Here is a 20,927-nt window from a genome sequence, read left to right on the forward strand (position 1 = left end):
ACTCTTTCCAGAAGGCAATATTGGGGCTATGTATCAAGATCCCTATAAGATTAATGCCTTTGACCAATAGGTTCTACAAATAGGAGGCAGCCTAAGGAAATAGAGCTATGACAAAAATGCATAAAGAATTGCAGATAATGATTGTAATGGTAAGAGTGAAAATTATAAGCAAATTAATGTTCAAATGTAATAGAATCATGAAAGGAACTTTTGTTCAGCTGTGCTGTTATGCAGTCATACAAATTTGAAACATTGTAAAAGAAAAAAGTATACACAAAAATTAAGCCCTAAATCCATGAAACAAATCTGTTTAAATCATATGATCCCAGTTTTGTATAGTCATGAAAATAGTCATAAAAATATACACAGTGTACCATAATGATTATGTTTGGACTGTATAACAGGCCACCTAAATTGTGTTATAGATAGACATAATAGCTTATAATAGATATTTTTACGTGAATTTTTATTTCATATTATCTGTAGTCTTGTGTCTTCCATCCTGCAACATAAAATTTGCTCCTCAAAATCCAGAATTGTGATTTTTTTTCCTCTGATCCTTCCTCACCCACCTTGCACCTACCTAAAGCCAGCACAGACTGATTCTAAAAGGAAAGGTCTTGTGGAATCTGACTAATGGAATTGACCTTTCTGCAAAGGAGTAAACAAATATGGGGAAAATGAGGTAGATTATCACCTTATGATATGCCTAATTCCAAAACATATACACACACAATGAATGAGAGTGAATAAATGTTTACTGAGCACACGTTATATGCAAAATCTATGGTCTTTACATACACTGTTGCATTGAATCTGAACAGCAACACTGATATCAATGTGGATTAAGGAACTGCGGCTTAGTGAGGTCAAGTGGTCTTACAGCTTTTGAGGACAGTAAAGATTCAAACTACTAGACCAAATGAACTTCCATTAGGATGGTTGATTTTGATCAATCTATTATTTTTTGTATTTTATGTTGATAAAATGAGATATGTACAACTTTACTTGGTAATTATTTAAACATAGTTTTGAAATACTGTTATCCCTACATGTAGGACTTTTTCCAAAATGATAAGATTGCTTAGAATTTTGGGTATCCAGCCACCTTCAAACTTGGAAATATAATCTGCAAGGTTTTGTGGTTGCCTGATTGAAATTCATATGGATGAGTGTTTTATTTCAGGACCAGCTGAGTTCCCTGATGTGTGCAGAGTGAGTCATTAGAGAAGAGCTTTATATGGTTACAGTAAAATAAAAGTATCACCTGAAAGTTGAATCTTTTTTTAAACATCTTTATTGGAGCATAATTGCTTTACAATGGTGTGTTAGTTTCTGCTGTATAACGAGTGAATCAGCTACACATATACATATATCCCCATATCTCCACCCTCTTGCGTCTCCCTCCCACCCTCCCTATCCCACCCCTCTAGGTGGTCACAAAGCACCGAGCTGATCTCCCTGTGCTATGCGGCTGCTTCCCACTAGCTATCTATTTTACGTTTGGTAGTGTATATATGTCCATGCCACTTTCTCACTTCGTCCCAGCTTTCCCTTCCCTTTCCCCATGTCCTCAAGTCCGTTCTCTACATCTGTGTCTTTATTCCTGTCCTGCCCCTAGGTTCTTCAGAACCATTTTTTTAAGATTCCATATATACCTGTTAGCATACGGTATTTGTTTTTCTCTTTCTGACTTACTTCACTCTGTATGACAGACTCTAGGTCCATCCATTTCACTACAAATAACTCAGTTTCTTTATATGGCTGAGTAATATTCCATTGTATATATGTGCACATCTTCTTTTTTTTTTTTTTTTTTTTTTTTTTTGCGGTACGCGGGCCTCTCACTGCTGTGGCCTCTCCCGTTGCGGAGAACAGGCTCCGGATGCGCAGGCTCAGTGGCCATGGCTCACGGGCCCAGCCGCTCCGCGGCATGTGGGATCTTCCCGGACCGGGGCACGAACCCGTGTCCCCTGCCTCGGCAGGCGGACTCCCAACCACTGCGCCACCAGGGAAGCCCGTGCACATCTTCTTTATCCATTCATCTGACACTTCGGTTGCTTCTGTGTCCTGGCTATTGTAAATAGAGCTGCAGTGAATATTTTGGTACATGACTCTTTTTGAATGATGGTTTTCTCAGGGTATATGCCCAGTAGTGGGATTGCTGGGTCGTATGGTAGTTCTATTTGTAGTTTTTTAAGGAACCTCCATACTGTTCTCCATAGTGGCTTTATCAATTTACATTCCCACCAACAGTGCAAGAGGGTTCCCTTTTCTCCACACCCTCTCCAGCATTTATTGTTTGTAGATATTTTGATGATGGCCATTCTGACTGGTGTGAGGTGATACCTCACTGCAGTTTTGATTTGCATTTCTCTAGTGATTAGTGATGTTGAGCATCCTTTCATGTGTTTGTTGGCAATCTGTATATCTTCTTTGGAGAAATGTCTATTTAGGTCTTATGCTCGTTTTTGGATTGGGTTGTTTTGTTGATATTCAGCTGCATAAGCTGCTTGTAAATTTTGGAGGTTAATCCTTTGTCAGTTGCTTTGTTTGCAAATATTTTCTCCCATTCTGAGGGTTGTCTTTTCGTCTTGTTTATGGTTTCCTTTGCTGTGCAAAAGCTTTTAAGTTTCATTAGGTCCCATTTGTTTTTTGTTTTTATTTCCATTTCTCTAGGAGGTGGGTCAAAAAGTATCTTTCTGTGATTTATGTCATAGAGTGTTATGCCTATGTTTTCCTCTGAGAGTTTTATAGTTTCTGGCCTTACATTTAGGTCTTTAATCCATTTTGAGTTTATTTTTGTGTATGGTGTTACAGAGTGTTCTAATTTCATTCTTTGACATGTAGCTGACCAGTTTTCCCAGCACCACTTATTGAAGGGCTGTCTTTTCTCTATTGTATACTCTTGCCTCCTTTATCAAAGATAAGGTGACCATATGTGTGTGGGTTTATCTCTGGGCTTTCTATCCTGTTCCACTGATCTGTATTTCTGGTTTTGTGTCAGCACCGTACCGTCGTGATTACTGTAGCTTTGTAGTATAGTCTGAAGTCCAGGAGCCTGATTCCTCCAATTCCGTGTTTCTTTCTCAAGATTGCTTTGGCTACTCAGGGTCTTTTGTGTTTCCATACAAATTGTGCAGTTTTTTGTTCTAGTTCTGTGAAAAATGCCATTGGTAGTTTGATAGGGATTGCATTGAATCTGTAGATTGCTTTGGGTAGTATAGTCATTTTCACAATGTTGATTCTTCCAATCCAAGAACATGGTATATCTCTCCATCTGTTTGTATCATCTTTAATTTCTTTCATCAGTGTCTTATGGTTTTCTGCATGCGGGGCTTTTGTCTCCTTAGGTAGGTTTATTCCTAGGTATTTTATTCTTTTTTTTTTTCTTGCGGTATGCGGGCCTCTCACTGTTGTGGCCTCTCACTGTTGTGGTCTCTCCCGTTGCGGAGCACAGGCTCCGGACGTGCAGGCCCAGCGGCCATGGCTCACGGGCCCAGCTGCTCCGTGGCCTGTGGGATCTTCCTGGACTAGGGCACGAACCCGTGTCCCCTGCATCGGCAGGCGGACTCTCAACCACTGTGCCACCAGGGGAGCCCTATGAATCATTTTTAAAAGATTAATATTTCCTCTTCATGGGGTCACTAATCACAGGGATGGGGCTTCCCTGAAGTTCTTTAAAATGTTCTTTTTTTTTTCTTTGCCCCACTCTGTATGTAGTTTAGTACAAAGCTTGTAACTTCAGAGCTGGACATCCTGCACAATTTAATTCAACTCCTTCTTTTCACAGATTAAGAAACTGAGACTCAGAAGATTTTGGTGACTTGCTCAAGGACAAAGCAGAAAATTCAGGATTAAAAACCTGGCTTTCGATTCCCAGTCCAGTGATCCTTTTCTTACAGAATGCCTTTTTTTAAAGCAATTAGTTGTTGGCTATGGAATGAAGATAAAAGAGCGTGTGAAACTTTGGTTTAAATTTTTTTTTCAAACCATCAAACCCCATTTACACTTCCACAAGTTAACAGATAGCTATTCTCCACTTAAAATAGCCAATATATTTAAAATGCAAACACGAACATATAAACCAGTACTTACTTTATAATGTACGTGTCATGGGCTTCCTTAGACAGTTCTCTGGGTGGACTCTATGCTTCTTTAGGATACAATCATTGGATTTATTCAGAACTTTCTACAATTCCTCTAGATAAAAAATCAGACACGCCAACACACTCTCTTCTGTTGCGGTGGTGGGCGATACTATTTTTTATGTTCTCATTTTCAGTTCAAAAGGTAAAGTCCCTAAAAAGCATCCTTTGAAAAATCTGCTAATGGGAGCTCATATCTTGGGAAACTGTGTAGAAATGTAGACAAAGTGGAGCCACAGGACCTTGGTTCAGCTCTTTGCCACGGCACTTCCTGGGGAGCTTAATATAGAGACTTGACCACATAAGGAATTGCGGAGGTGCATAAACTTTGGCAAAATGCCAAAACAAGTGCTGCAACGTGATCTCTCTCACCTGTTGGGTCTGTTTCTCTCTCACACTCATTGAATAAAATTCCCGCAGAGCAAGGTACCCCTGGAGGAAGCCTGGACTGTGTGGAGGTAAGTGAGTGACCTTTATCCCTCCTCTTAAAGAAGTGTACCCGGGGTATGCCACTGGTGGTCACCCCTCAGATTTCTGCTTTGAGCAGTATGGGTACGGAGGACAAAATTTATTTTTAGAAACTCTAATAATGGAGTCTGTTTCACTCAAGCAGTTAGCAAATGTCAAAACCCACTTCCAAAAAAGAGAGAAAGAAAAAAAGATATGGAAGCTAAATCTTATAACCGCTTACCAAAATATTTTGTTCTGTGAGTCTTTTAAACAGAGTATACAGTGTTAGGTTTCTAGACATAAAATTCTGTTTATAAACTTTCCAAGATTTGGATATAGTAACTGTTGCTGCAAGCTTCCAGTGTTTTCTCATCTTTATCCTTGAGATTTAACCAGTTGGTAGTTGGAGACTCTTGCAGAGTTTATGAAAATGCTCAGTCTATTTTAGCTTCTTTCTGAATTCTATTTGCTAATATTTTAAATCACCGTTTGGCTTGATCTCTAGTCCACTTTCTTAACCAGTACCACAGAATCTCAATTATTATAAGTGAAGTGAGATTTTTATGGTCCATATAAAATTGTTTGCAAGAATCTCTGGCAAAGTATTGTCTTTGTTGATGTTACTTTCGCCTTTCATCAAAATTATTACATCTCCAGGGACAAATTAAATGTTATTTTTTCTGGCATGCCTCATGCTTTATATTTTGGCCTAGTGATTTCTTTGGCTTACCCATATATTCTGAGAAACCAATTGTCAACACATAGTTTAGATTTTTTTAAGCTGATAACTTGTAACCGTCATTATTATCAGATCCTAATATTCTCTACATGGCCTCAGGGGGCTCACTGGAAACTTAGAATAGATTTTTTCTGAATTATTTTAAAAAATTAATATATTTAAAATGTATCAAGACTAAAAATGATTGATGCTAGATCAACATAACAGATTATATAATGTTTGTTTGCTTATATTTCAGCCAAGAGCTGAAATGTGGTGAAAAATTATTAAATTGGATCTCAGTTGAATTGTATAGCTGGTGACTATTTTATGCACCAAGGGATTGTGCCTCCCCAGCAGGTGGAAAGATATTGTTTATTATGATTCCATTCTTCCTTTTGTAATGACTCCCTAATTTGTTCTGTCGGGAAAATTTTCATAAAACTATAGCTGTTGTCAAATATACTTATCTTTTGCTTTTGTTTCATTATTATTGTTGTTGCTACTGCTGTTGTTTTTTGTGTTCATTTGTTTGTTTGTTTTTGCTGTTCTCAAGTTTCAAAATTACCCAGACCGTAGCTCGTAGCTGGTTCATAGATTGTACAATGCATATTTTCATATATTTTCTGCCTACAGGCTTCAGATTCATCTTTACTTAAAAAATACAAAGATGGTCCATAAATGTATAATGAGAGAATTTCAAAAGACTACTTCTTTTTCCCAGTACGTAAAAAAAAACTGACTTTATGAACGAGATGTTAAAGTTGTGCAGAGTACGTACCTGTAATTCAGTAAACCTGGCACGTAACATTGTTTTAAAAGTCAGTATTGAAAACAGTGTTTCAACATTTTTAGGGCATCGACCTTCTAATCAAATATTGTAAAAAATAAATCATTTTGTAGCAAAACATATAGATACTAATATTTTGTACTGTACTGAGTAGTCACCTATACCATTTAAAATGTTTTTGTTATATTAAATTTGCAAGTTTTAAAAGCCATTTTTACATAACTTTATAGATTCTTTTTTTCCTTTCAGGACTACTTATTTTCATGTATTTGCTAGTAGCTATGTATTTTTATTTGCTAGTAGCCATGTCCTACGAGCAAATAATCAATTCTCTGTCAACAAGCCAACCACTTAGGTGGTTGCATTTATGTAGGCAAAATATTTGTTCCCAGAAAAAGAAATTTTAGTGTGCTGCCTTTTTAAAAGAAACATAACAAGTGCTTTAATTGTGTGACTGAAAGATTTCCTTTTTCACACATATGAGCATTTAAATGTCATTTCCAATTTATTTTATGTGGATTGGGTAGGAGCACTTCAGTTTACAAAAAGTATTTAGCTGGTCAGAAGAAATTAAATATATGGAAAGATTCTTTTTAAGAAAAATATTTTAAAGCCATTTTAATATGTACTGAGAGCTATTATATCAGGTTAAGAGTCTGAATGCTCCAAGGGCACTGAATAACTTTCAACTGCATAACCATGCTAAGCAGACTATCTTATAAGATGATATGTTTTCTACTGATTCATTTGGCTATAAATTCAGAAGTGTCATGTGCTAAAACATTTCTACTCATTAAATATATTAAGAGATGAATTTAAATAAAATTAATAGCAACCGCTGTCCCTCTGAAACTTTCTTTTACAGGATCATACAGCAATCAAAATCTGACATCCAATTAGAGAAAAGGGAAAAGGGCAGGGGGAGATGACAGTTTTCATAATATCAAGTTTTGCTGATAGTGTAAGATGGTAATGGACTCAACTTACCAGCTTATAATACAATTTTCATTTTATTTTAAACATATTTTGCATGATATAAAAATATTGATCACAGTGAGCTTTATCAATTGTTATTGCTATAAAAATGGATGCAGAAACAATATTTTTAGTGGAAATAAATTATATAGTCATTATTCTTTTTTAAAACCACAAGAGAAAAACCTCAGCTGTTTGGTCATTGGCAGAAAACCAGTCTTTTAAAGAGGTCTTTTGCAGATGCGCTCCAGTCCATTTCTGTAACATTATCCACATGGTTCAGTCCCACAAAGTCTCTGTGCTCATAGTTCTAACATGGCAACACCGTTTTCCCATGATAGAAAAATGACGAACTAGAAAAGATACAATCTTAGTTCATATGTGGTCTTTTCCAATATGAAGGGACACAGCGACATACTTCTTCACTAAATGCAAGTCCCTGCTCACAATGCTTCACCCGATTTGTACACGGTCGTCTGTAACAACTAGGGGAACAAAGAAGGACAGACTTTTGTTAAAGACCAAGGAGATGAATTTGTTATGCTACAAATGCACTTTTGTGTTTTTCTAAGTTTCAAACTAGAACAGAGTTACTCATTTTATCATAAAATTGTTCTCCAGTTTATAAATTGCTAAAGTTTGTGCCTGGGATTACCAAATTTAAGAGGAATGGAAAAACCTAAAAAAAAAAAAAAGGAAGAGTCTAGCTTGCAGAAATAACGAATGGAAGAATGAGGTGTTGTTAGCATTAGTTCTTTTGAAGTGCTCTGTGCTTCGTAGAAGAAAGTAACATAAAACAGAAATTTTGGATGTGAATATTTAAGGTCTGCCGATTTAGCGTGATCACGTAAGCATGGCAGAATTCACAAGACTCTGTGACTCGTTTGGAACCCAGACTTTGGAGCGATTAAACCCAGCCATTCTGGCAGGACTGTGGTCCACAGTGAGGGCCCCATCCTCACTCTTGACTTGACTAGACTGGCAGCTGGCTGGCTGCATGACTGTGGCTCAGCCTCCCTCCTCCACCTGGGCTCCATGTGAAAACAGTGCGGTCTGGGGGAAGGCACTGGGAGGGACAGTATTCACTGTGAGGGTCCCTTTCCTCCTACCCCAGATGTCCAGTTTCTAGTAGTGGCAAAAGGACAAACGACCCAGCAGCCAATCACATCAGCAGCCCTGTTGCTCCAGTGAATGGGAGCTATCTTTGAAGGATTTTTCTGGAGGATGAGTATACGTAACATGTGGCAGTGGGGATGGATATAATGCAAGAAAAATGCAAGGTGACCTGGAGATCAAACATGCACCACAGAAAAACTACAGATGTGATTTTGAAACAGCATTTCTTTTGCTCCAGAAAAGAAAGCATATCTAGTTAGAATGTTATTTATTTATTTTCAGTTCTAAATACAATTACATTATTATAAGGCCACTGGTATTCCTTTACTAAAGAGATACAATTCTCAATGATCAATGTAAGTTGCTGATTAAGGCGGTGAACCACAGAATGTATACTCTGCCTGCCACAATTTTGGAATAAATATGAAGAGAAAATGAGGAGTATATATATTTTCAAAATATTAAACTATCTTTTTTTCGCTTCAGTATATGCATAAAACCTGGAATTATACACTTAGAAAAATGAACATGGGGAGAGAGTTAGTAAATAGAAAGCCATTAAGGAACAATGTATGTGATGAGGAGAAATACAATGACAGAAATCTTTTCTACTAAGTTAATATAAGAATTCTGTAGACAAATATGGCTGGTTAGTTTTTTTTTTTTTTTTTGCGGTATGCGGGCCTCTCACTGTTGTGGCCTCTCCCGTTGTGGAGCACAGGCTCCAGACGTGCAGGCTCAGCGGCCATGGCTCACGGGCCCAGCCGCTCCGCGGCATGTGGGATCTTCCCGGACCGGGGCACGAACCCGTGTCCCCTGCATCGGCAGGCGGACTCTCAACCACTGAGCCACCAGGGAAGCCCAGCTGGTTAGTTTTATGTAAACAAAAATTTCAGGTTTTTCAATGTATACTGGGTTCACTCGGATTCAATATGAACAAATGGTTTCATGATCTTTAATAAGATTTAGTATCTATATTCTGCATTTTTGAAATATCCTTTTGGTGATTAGAGTAGGATATGCAAGTAAAATTGGAATATCATTGCCCAGAATATTCTAAAGAGGAAAAACAAGGATTCCTATCAGGTCTTCTGAAATGATAATGGAAGAAAATAAAAGTCATTAATGAGATACCTAGATTCATGGAAGTCTCCTCATGCACTAGCTAACATGTTAGTGTGGACAAATCATCAGAAAGATAAACTGAAGTGGGAATACAAACTCTTGAGAGTCAAAAAGAAGGATAATTTATTTACTGAAGATAAAGGTAATGATGAACATTCATGCAGATACTAAACTGTAGATAAATGGAAGTATTCATGCAGATACTAAATTGTAAATAAATGTAAATAAATTGTAGTTATTTACAATTATAAATAATTGTAAATAAATAAATGTAAATAAAGTTTTAAGTTGTGTGAATAATCATCTGTTGAAAGGGTGTTATCACGATCTGTAAAGAGTCGGTGGAAAAAGAGAACCCAGTGAGAACTCCAGTGATGGACAGCAAGTGGTCAGAAAACCTAAAGGACAACCAGGAAAGCACAATGTTGTCTCACTCAAAACAGAGGAGAGCCTAAAGAGAAACTACGGAAAGGACAGTTTTACAGAAAGACCCAATTGTCCATCGGATTTGACAATGAAGGGTCTACTGAACTTGATCGTGGAATATTAGGGCATAAACCAGGCTCCAGTTGGTTGAGTAAATGAGAGATGAAAGAGGTGGACAGACAAATGCCAAATGCCTGGTCTTGGTGCAACTCAGAAGACAAGGACAGAGCTTGGTTGCTACAGAATGCTCAAAATCGCAGTGAGATGCCAACAAAATAGAAAAAATTGAGGGGGACGAACACTAGAGTTGAGGACATTGAAGGTATGGAAGGGAGAGGGTGTGACTGGTGGAGCGAGATGCTGAAGGAGAGTGGGAGCAAATGTCAAGAGCACAGGTCTGGCTTATTCTCAGATCAAAGAGGAGGAGGTTCAGGGCTTAACACTGAAAGTGTTTGAGTCCAGGGGACTCATTTTTTTCTGGTGAAGAAGGGAGCAGAATCAGGTTTAAGGAATGTCTTGAGTAACCTTGAACAACATATTAATTTATTTCTCTGATTCCATTAAATATTATACTTAGCTTAACTATTTTCATTTCTAGATACAATTCCACAGTAAAGCTTGCATAGTTTCTGCACTTAGAACAGCTGTACAAAATTACATCTGATGGCATCAGCATTTTGTTGGGGGCAGGTGTGCACTACCTGGATATATTTTGAAAATGCTCCACAAGTGACTGTCCTATGCATCTGTTCTCTAACTCATGTGGAGAGCTACTACCTTAGTCTCTGGAACAAGCATTTAGTGCACTCTGAGCTTGGATCTGGTTTCGGTTCCCAGGACTCCCACCTTATTTTTTGGGGGGCAAAGTCTCACAAAAATTTAGCATTGGTTGCAAAATATCAGAATTCATCTTCCAGAACTTAACTAGTTCCATTCTAACAAAGAACCAATATTTTGGTTGAGAAAACTGCTTTGCGTTGAGAAAACTATTTCCAGTAAGAGAAATGAATACTGTTTATGAAGATTTCTTACCTGCATGTTTGGTGCTGAAACTTCTTTCCTTTCAAGAAGCATTTCTGTGGAGTTTCTGTACATTCACAGGCACATTTTCCAGGGTTTAGGGGTTGATTTCTTGGGCATGTTCTTTTACATACGCACTGGCATGTGTTTTCGTCAAATTCTCTGTTGGCCGCACACGAGTTGGGGAAGAGTTTGTTTTTACAGACACACTGGCATGAGTTTCTGTCCAGTTCCTTGTGGGGTCCACAGCTGGAAGGCCAAAGCCCCCCTCTGCAGACGCACTGACAGGTCTCTTCATCCAGCTCCTTGTTGGGCCCACAGATGTCATGGAATCCGTCTGCAGAGTCTAGACAAACACAGTCAGGACATCTTTACTATCCCTTACTTGGTTCTGGGTGTGGTGGGAAACAATAAAAAGCCTTTAAAAGTGTTTTCATTTCCATGTTGTTCATTAAAGGGTTGTGCACACACACAGGTAGGTTCCTTTACAAAGAATTTCAAAATAATACCAATACGAAGCAGAAAGTGTCCTATTTTGTAGTGAGTGATTTCAAAGCATGAAAATGAATATTGTACATGTGATTTTAATATTACAATATTTGTTAATCAAAATAGAGACATTTAGTCTTTAATACAGCATTCGGCTTACCGTCTCCAACATTAGAGGAAAAAATAAAATCTTGCTGAGCCAGGCATCTGCAGATGTGATTATTCCATATGTAATCTGTGGGGCAGGTCTTGTTTGCAGCCTGGCATCTGTGGGAGAGATGGGTTAAGCAAGAGAATAATTGTTACATGGAAGGGATCATCTCTTTTCTTACCTACGTGTTACAAAATCAACAATGCTCGTAAAAAAGCACTAAGATGACGTAAGAATATATAAAATGAAATGCAAACATTCCCTCTCAAACTGCTCCCACCCACAGGTGCTGTCAAATTCTAATCCCAGAGGTGACCACTGTTAGTGGAATGGTCTTATATCATTCATTCCAGATTTCTATCTTTTTAAGGCAAATACATTTATTTGTATAATCACATACTGTTTTACTTCATGCAAAAATGGGATAAAGCCTTTTATACTATTCTGAAATTTCCTTTTTCCATTAAACAATGTAATATGGACCTCTTTATATGTCATTTCATGAAGTTTGCTCCATCGTTTTTACTGGCTGCATAGTAGTCCATAAATGGATGTACTATTATTTATTTTATTAATCTCCTATTGGTAGTCATTGGAGTTTCTTCCAATTTATGGCTTTTTCAAACAGTTCTACAGGAAACATCCTTAAACATGCACCTTTACGGCCTTATTTCTGAAGCACAGATGCCCACAGCTGTAAAGCGTCCATTAATACAGATTTCCCACTCCTCGCTCCACAGAAAGGAATCAAAGACCATGTTCTTTGTTGTTATTCTAGTTTTTCCTTCCCTTCCTCCTTCCATCTTCCTTATTTATTTAACTAAAAGTCTGAACATATGGGCTTCAAATGCTCCTCTGATGTGCCAATTGTCTCACTGTTGCCTAACTGGGACCCCTTTGTGTTGGTGCCTGTATGGCATGACCCCTTTATTTTACCAGCTTCTCTGCTTTCTGGGATGAACAGATGCCATACACTCATGTTGCCCGTTTTCTCCCCCATGCCTGGATCAGCCATCCCTCCAGGGAGCCCTAATTCTCTTTTTTTGGAGAAGAGCATTATTATATTTGGGGGAATAGGTTATTGATCTTAAGCAAGAAATACCTGTACATATTTTTAGGGAAAAAAGTTCATAGTGCTATTTCCAAATCCAGTTGAACATTACTGGGGTTTTAAATTTAGTCCTTTGACTTCAACTAATAACTTCCATTAAAATCTTGGTTTCTAACCATCTTTGCTTAAATATAAGTATATATTGAGATATTTGCTTTATCCTGCAAATACTACATGTTTTTTCTTTTCAACTCATTATTTTGAAAGTGGGAAACATTTATGTGATTATCAGAGTTAAAATTATGAGAAAAAGTATATTCAGAGAAGGTCTTTTGGATTCATATCTCCAGCATACTGTTTTCGTAGCTTTTGGTTTATATCGTCAGTGTTTCTTTTTGCAAAGAAAAGATGTAAGTCTATATGTATGTATTTTTTTCTTATTTTATTACACAGAAGATAGCATCCCTTATACACTGTTCCAGACCTTGCTTTTTCACTGAATAGTATTTCCTGGAGAACATTATACTTTCCTAATAATTTGAGGTATCCCTGAGAGCAAATCTCTCTACTCATTACATACTTTTGTCATTATTTTCTTGGAAGTCATGAACATGTTTCTGTTCCACATAAAATCTAGACAGTATTTATCAATTTGTCAAAACAGTATCATTGTGTTTATAAATTTACATCCTACCCAAAACTTTAGCAGCCTTCCATCAAATAAGAAGCAGTTATGTGTAAGTGTATAACAGCAATGCAATTAATCCTGGCTCATGAAACTCAAGTCACTCTTTTATCAATGATGGTGAAACCATTCTGGCTACGCTGTCCCAACATTGACCTATATGTGGTTTAAGTAATACATTCCTGATACCATGTTGGTATCAGGTGGGTACAGCGCTGTTGTGGTCGCAGTAGAAAAGCATCTTTAATTTTGCCAATATGTGATTTATACTGCCGTTACTTAAGCCAGTGTTTTTCCAGCTGTTAGCAGCAACCCATTAGCGGATCTTGAGCTCAATTATATGGGCTGGGAAATGCATTTTTATAATATAAAAGAATATCATATAATAAAATATGAACTACTAGAGTACACGTGGTAAAGAATGTTTTCTGCAACTTTATTTCAATTATATATATATATGCATATAAATATTTTTGAAATGTATGTAATGTGCATGGACAGAAACGTGTGTATAAATATGCATATACAACCCCCCACACACAACCTCCCTGCCTCCCACATGTGTGGTGTATGTGTGTTTGTGTATAGATGGTTGCAATGCCAGATGTATTTGTTTTAGTTACAGCCATTAAAGTAGACAAAACACATCTAAGCTATTTAGATGGGAAGTGTCAAGAATAATCTCCATCACTAGCCTAAGTGAGGTTGGTGAAGGTAAAATCTTCAACTGCAGGAGTATGTGTTAATGTGTCTGTGCTTAAGTTTAAATATGTACGCAGAATTGCTTATCCCAAACAGGTATGAAGCAAAAACAATTTCCTCTCTCTTATGTAGTGAGGAGAAATATAGTTTTCTCTCTAACATTTCATATCTTCAGAAGTATGAACTCAAAAGTATGGACTGTGTGTAGAAATGAATGTAGGAAATGACATTTCTGGAAGTGTCATAAAAAACAAGAAGGTGCCTTGCCTAGTTTTATAGAATTAAATAATGATTTCATAGTTCTTTTGCTTTTGAATATTCATGATAAAAACACGGCCTTCAGGATAACACTTTCAATTATGTTATACCTGAAATGTTTTGCCAACATAAACTTTTATTGCCAACTAATTATGGTTTGCTCAAAGTGAATTAAATATTTTAATTTCTAATATTCTTAAAACTTAAATTTCTAGAAAACTATAGCTTCAGAAGCTTTGCCAAAAATAAAAAAAACTTCTACTCATCAGTGTTAACACACAATTCAATGCTGAGATTTGGAATCTTGGTAAGATACGACTTAATTAAAGAAACATATATTTGACTATACTTCAATAAAAAAGCCTATTTGGTTAGAATATACTTTTATAATTACTTCAAGTTCCCTGCTCTAAAAGTGAATAGCATCTTCTAAGTGTTTAAAGCTTCTCATGTGAAAAGATGGGAGACACAATTTCCAAAATATTGTTATGTTAGAATGAAAGGGAATGTTTTCATGGTGGATAGAAGATTTAGCACTATTTACTTACCTTCTACACATCTTAATTTCCAAAGCATTTTTATCCTATTGAAATTTCTCTTTGAGTTCTGAATATTAACGTGTGTAAACATATTTAAAAATTTTATAAATTAGTTATCTTGTATATACTGTATTCATAAAACCTATTGATTCAGAGGCACATTTTGTTTGCATAGAAAAGCAGAACATTGTGCAACTATCTGTGAAGTAATTTATGTTGAGAATCGTATGTAAATAGGTTAACTTTCCTACTTTTCCTTTCCCATCCCTACACACACTAACACATCCACAATCCCGCTTATCATTTGTATGGAGGATAAAGATGCTTTTCTAAGAATTATTTCATTAATTGTTTCAAAACTTCACTTGGCTGGTTTGGTAGCTATTGCTTTTTCCTAATTAAAACCGGGGTACAGGGCTTTCCCTGGTGGCGCAGTGGTTGAGAATCTGCCTGCCAATGCAGAGGACACGGGTTCGAGCCCTGGTCTGGGAAGATCCCACATGCTGCGGACCAACTAGGCCCGTGAGCCACAACTACTGAGCCTGTGCGTCTGGAGCTTGTGCTCCACAGCAAGAGAGGCAGCGATAGTGAGAGGCCCGCGCACCGTGATGAAGAGTGGCCCCCGCTTGCCACAACTAGAGAAAGCCCGCACGCAGCAACGAAGACCCAACACAGCCAATAAATAAATAAATCGCGTTAAAAAAACAACAACCGGGGAACAAAAATTTAACGGTTTGTGTGTTAGAGAACAACGAATTTAATGATTAAATCAATCTTATTTTGCCACTGATCTTCCTTTCGAAATGCTAAAAGATTAATCTGCTCCAAATATGTGTTAGGTTAAATTCTACACATTGGGTAATAATTACTAGCTCTTGTGCATTGAACATTGTAGTAGGCTATTTTGTGCATCCTATGTTTTGGACTCTCATCTCTACTTTTTGGCACTCGGGTTTTTATATACTTGAAATTCCCTGACTCTCCAAGTCAATATTTAAGGAATGAAGACATACTACCACCTTTATTTGGCATTAGTTAGAGCTGAGCTGAAATGTTATTCTTTTCCAAATAACTATCATCTTGGTAATATATTTATAAGTGGAAAAAATGAACTGCATCTTGATTTATATTAAAATGCTTATTGATATAATTTACTAAGTATCTCTTTAAAAATATTTCATAGGTTGCTCAAAATGAATGTTGACATTAATTTAATACTAATTCAACTTGTAGCACTCAATGACTTCTTTAAAAAGCAAATTCCTTCTATGGAGATGAACTGTGCTGTTAATCAATTAATCTCATTGGAAGCTCTTTTAATAAGGTATCTTTACAACATCCCAGCAGATTAAAATTGTGCTGATCATGTGGCATCTATAGTCCACAGGTGTGTTCTTCAAATAGCTATCCTTTGCTAAGTCTTGTTAAAAGTGGTGTGTGATCCAGTAATATTAGTTTGAAAGCATGTACTATGAGCTCCAAGGAGCTTTACGTCATTCAGTTGGACATTCAATAAGATGTTCTTGTACTCCATTGTGAAAACTGTAAGGGGAACTCTGACTACACAATTAATTTTGAAAAAAATCAAAATAGGGTTTTGATTTCCTAACGGCCAACTGCTGATGTCGTCTGAACTTCGCCCACTATGATCAACATCACTCAGACCTGTAATACATTACGGGTTAATATCAATCCAGACCCTTTTTGCTCAAGATTGCTCTCAGCATAGGAGGTGGTGGGGGCAAATATATTCTTTCATTATCAGAGCCACAGAGCCCTGGGTGAAACCAGAGCCCTGGTTTCAACAATTTTACTCCAAAAGTCTGAATTGCTGTGTTCATCTTGAGCTCATCATGCGTGGCCCTTGAATACACTCAGCAATCTACACAGGCGTTGATCTGCTTATATTTTTGCAAGAGTGGTAAATAGCAAATGAAAAGTGGTTAAGTAAAAACCACTTGAGAGTGAATGTTATTAAGCAGCTTCTTCAGTACTATGGGTAGGAATCAGAATTACATCCATTTTAAAGGCTCTATATAAACTGCCTTAAAAAAGGAACGTGTTTAACAGAAATATATCTAAATAAAACGCATATATTTATCATACCTGGTATGGATTTTTATTCATTTCATGCTAATTTGTGCTTACGTCTGCTTATGTTACTATTTTGCTTGTGACTGGAAGAACAGTGGATGGAGTTGGGTTTGTTAGGATATAAAAAAAAATAGTAATTATGTCTGATTAATGAAAATCCATAGTTTTAATAATTTTTCTAGACATAATAAGTGAAAGGCTAATACAATAGTTGCATTAGTATAAAAAGTGGGCTTAGAAATCTAATCTTTCACTTTTTGTGCGAATAGAAATGATTGTTTTAAAGCAGTAACCTGCTATATACAACAACCCAGCTACATCTAAGAGCTGGGTATAAAGCGTGAGTTATGCCATGCAGTCATTGCTTGGCTAGCTGCGTGCAGGAGTGCTTGTTTTTGAGTTGGATGGTCACTAGAACCGGAGCACAGAAGCACAGGATGCTAGGATAAATCTAGAAGCCTAGGTGGCTTCCTTTTTTTAAATTTTTAAACGTTTTGGATTTGGTTGGATATACAAGGTTGAGAGAGGTTGAAACAATGGAAATCTAGCAGTTACTCTATTGGTCAGTTTGTCAGTTTTTATTGCTATATTTAACTCGAACTAACAGAATCAGAACAGAGAAATGATAAGATAGTAACCAGGAATTCAGTAAAAATGTCCTTCAATAGCCACTGGTCTCATTATCTCATCACAGTCACATCGCAACAAAAAAGCAAAAGCAAAACCAAAACAATGACAACATGTGTTGAGGGCATGAGAGTGTGTCGCTACGACATCAAAATGACTGGTTGAGGGCAGTGTTTCGGGGAAGGGAAGTAGAGCTGAACAGGGGTTACGAGGGCAGTGAAACATTCTGTAAGACAATATAACGGTGGATACCTGTCATTATGCATTTGTCAAAATCCATATAACGTGCAACAAAAAGATACTAAACTATGGATTTTAGTTGATAATGTATCAATATTGGCTCATCAATGGTAAAAGATGTACCACACTAATTATACTCCAATAAAGACCTATTAAAAAAAAATGATGCTAATAATAGGGGAACTAGCTGGGGGAGAGCGATGGGAACTCTCTGGGCTTCCTGCTCGGTTTTTCTGTAAACCTAAAATTTCTGAAAAAGTCTATAAAGTTTTTAGAAAATGATCGGTAGATGTGGTCTAATAATATGGACATTTATTAAAAATAATCATCAATGTGATCTGGGTAAACTTGACACTAAACGTGACAAAATCTTTGATCTAATAGCCCCTACCTATGGGTAACATTACAGAAACAACCTAGCGCAGAGGATGTACTGATGAAATCTTCTCAGTCATCTACATTTTGCTGTCATTTCTACCAGTCAATCAGCAAGCCACAGGAATGCTGTGCTCTCCATTATTAACTTTTAGAAAGCAGAAACCAGACAGCCCAAAGACAGGCACACTATACAGCATGGTTGGCTTCCTTTTGGAAAAAAATACGCTTCAGGGTCTGGAATCTCTTACCTGAGTTCATATCATAGGTGCTCATTTGAAGGTGTTTGACAATATTTAGATGATGAGTTTTGTAGGAAAGAGGATGAATAGACATATGAATTAAGATTTCAAAAATAACTGCATATGAACCTAGGGCTTGACCTGCAAAGAGGATATTTTCAGGGAAGAATAAAAATTCATGTTTTCAAATGCTGACAAAAAGGGTAGCTTCTGATCAGCTGGTGCTAGACTATGTCACAATTTAATTGGCAGATAAATTATCTTCACATTTCTGCTCTGAAATAGTTTATTAAAATCAACATGCTATTCTGTTTATCTCTATTTTGTGTAAAGCAACAATGTGCAATCTTGAAATTAAAAGGGAAATAATGAAAAATTAAAAGGGGAAAAAGAAAAACTCATGGATATTTAAGTTTCTAAGCATTAGGACTAAGGACCCATTGTAATAGATGAATAGTCCAAAGACACTCAGGTTCTAAATCGAAGGTTTTCGTGGCTGTAAACCTACTCTGTTGAACAGATGAACTGTCACAAGAATGAAGTTTCCCTAATAAACCTGAATAACTGTAACTTCTTAGAAGCAGGTATGCTTTATTGGGTATCTTAGTAAACATTGTTAACACTTTTGTAAAAGAAATAAAGGCAGTAAACAAACTCACAAATTAGCCTTCAGGCTATAGATTTGTCCATTTTTGCACCTTTCTTCACCCTTCCGTTTTGTCTTTCTTACCATAACATGGCTCCCCCCCCCGATACAGCCTCTTTATCAGGCTGAAATAATACATATCCTCTATCTTTATTAACCATTAAAACAACTCAAGGTACCTTGGCCATGGTGAGCAATGTCTTGTCATTTCTCTACTCACAAAACTCCCTATGCTTCCCCAATACCTGTACAGAGGCAAAACACCGCAGGCTGTGCTCATAGCTCCAGAAGCATAGTCTCAGCATTGCCTTTGTAATTTACCTTCTACTGCTTTTACAGATTTAAATCCAGTTAAATTATTCGATTCTATTCATTGGCCCCAGAATGTGTTATTTTCTTTAGGATAACTTTAGTAACATTGTTAATGATAACCAATTAACTAACCAATAAATTTACCAGTGGGTAAAATTAACCGCGAGGCACTTGTCTCTCAAATGTGACATCTCTCTCCTTTGATTTTATTCTTTTCCTAATGCTTGAATATTGCCTTCCCTATAGTATAATGTCATAGAATAATCATGAAAAAACTATCTATCTGTGTCTATCTATCTATCTATCCATCCAATGGAATACTATGCAGCTGTTTAATGAACAAACCAGGCCTACAGAAATCAATATGATTACATCTATAAAACATACTGTTGAGACAAAAACTAATGGCCCAATTTTAACACAAAAATTTAAACAAAGGTGTACCCTATAATCTCCCGTGGTATGTTAATACAGCCACCTGCTATAAAAATAGCAAAGCATGAATGAGAATAGTACAATTTCTGCGTAGTGGTTACTTCTGGGAATCAAGGATGAAGAACGGTGACTGGGCCTTTGGGTTGTATCTTAAGTGAATATGACAAAATGTTTGTTAAATTTTGAATTGGGGCAGAAAGATGTCATTTTTTGTCCTTTACTGTATGCTTGAAATTATTGTTTTTAATTTCAAGAAGTTAAAAATGCAGTAATGAATGCACCCCCAAAGGGATGAGCTGGCTCCTAATTTGGTTTGAATATCTGCTTTCGTACATTTTTAGTTGTGTGACATTGGGGAAAGTTACTTGATCCCTCTGATTCAGCTTCTCATGCGTAATTGAGACCTTCTCACTCTCTTGCTTACCCTCTTTCTTTCTCACCCTCTCTCTCTGCACCTAGCACATAGTAGGTCATTAATAAATGCGTATGTTATCTCTGTATCACGTCCTTCAGGTCATGGAGTCAGTCCTAACCATTCTTAAGCTTTTTCTGATATTTGATCCTCTCACCACTTCTTTCCTTCAACTCTTGTTGGCTTTTGCAATATCTTTTGGATTTGGTAATATATTTCTCTCCCAGTTTTTATGCCTAAATTTTCTGATTGGTCTCTCTCAGTCTCGTGCTAGTCTATGATTTCTCCGAGTTTCCAAAACATTCATATTCCCCATGGTGTCATCTGCTGCCCCTCTTCCCTGCTTATGTCCCATATTTTCCTTGGCTGGTTTCATTTCTTCCAATTGCTCTAAGTGCCAGTTACCTGCTGGCAACTACCCAATGGGCATGCCCCCCCACCCCAGTGTCTCCCCAGCCCCAGATCCACTGTCTGCTGAACGTTTCACTCCGATTTCTCAGAGATGCTGCAAAAACTCAAAGCGCACATGTAAATACTAAATTCTCCTTTTCAAACCCGTTCTTCCTGTGAACAGGTATTCCCCGTATTTTTGAATATCATACATGCAGTTTCATCTTCAACTTCTCCCTCTTTGTCATCCCACACATGCAGTTGCCAAGTCATATACTTTCTTGTATTTCAAATGTCTTTCCATCCCCACTTCCACTGCCTTGGTACCCACTCTTATTATTTCTCTCTTGGATTATTTCAGAAGTTTCCTCTCCACTTTTTCCAACTCCTGTTTTGCTTCTCTAATTCATGTACTACATTGCCACCAGGCTGTTCTTTCTATCATATAAGGTGTAAATATCACGTCCCTACAAGTGTCTTTTAGTGGTTCCTGAGCGACTGGAAGGGAAAG

General features: G+C 37.1%; 1 protein-coding gene across 1 annotated transcript in view; it reads right to left on the minus strand.

Annotated features, from left to right (window-relative positions):
- Window positions 1-7,097: 7,097 nt before the first annotated feature.
- VEGFC (vascular endothelial growth factor C) overlaps window positions 7,098-20,927 on the minus strand; it is an 84,180-nt gene continuing 70,350 nt past the window's right edge. The window contains exons 5-7 of the mRNA XM_007448458.1: window positions 11,418-11,524; window positions 10,781-11,114; window positions 7,098-7,566 (exon numbers count right to left, since the gene is read on the minus strand). Of these exons, the coding sequence (XP_007448520.1) occupies window positions 7,452-7,566; window positions 10,781-11,114; window positions 11,418-11,524 (556 nt within the window). The 3' untranslated portion in view covers window positions 7,098-7,451. The remainder of the gene's footprint in view (window positions 7,567-10,780; window positions 11,115-11,417; window positions 11,525-20,927) is intronic.

This window comes from Lipotes vexillifer, unplaced genomic scaffold, assembly GCF_000442215.2.
Source record: "Lipotes vexillifer unplaced genomic scaffold, Lipotes_vexillifer_v1.1 scaffold1091, whole genome shotgun sequence".
Lineage (NCBI taxonomy): Eukaryota > Metazoa > Chordata > Mammalia > Artiodactyla > Lipotidae > Lipotes > Lipotes vexillifer.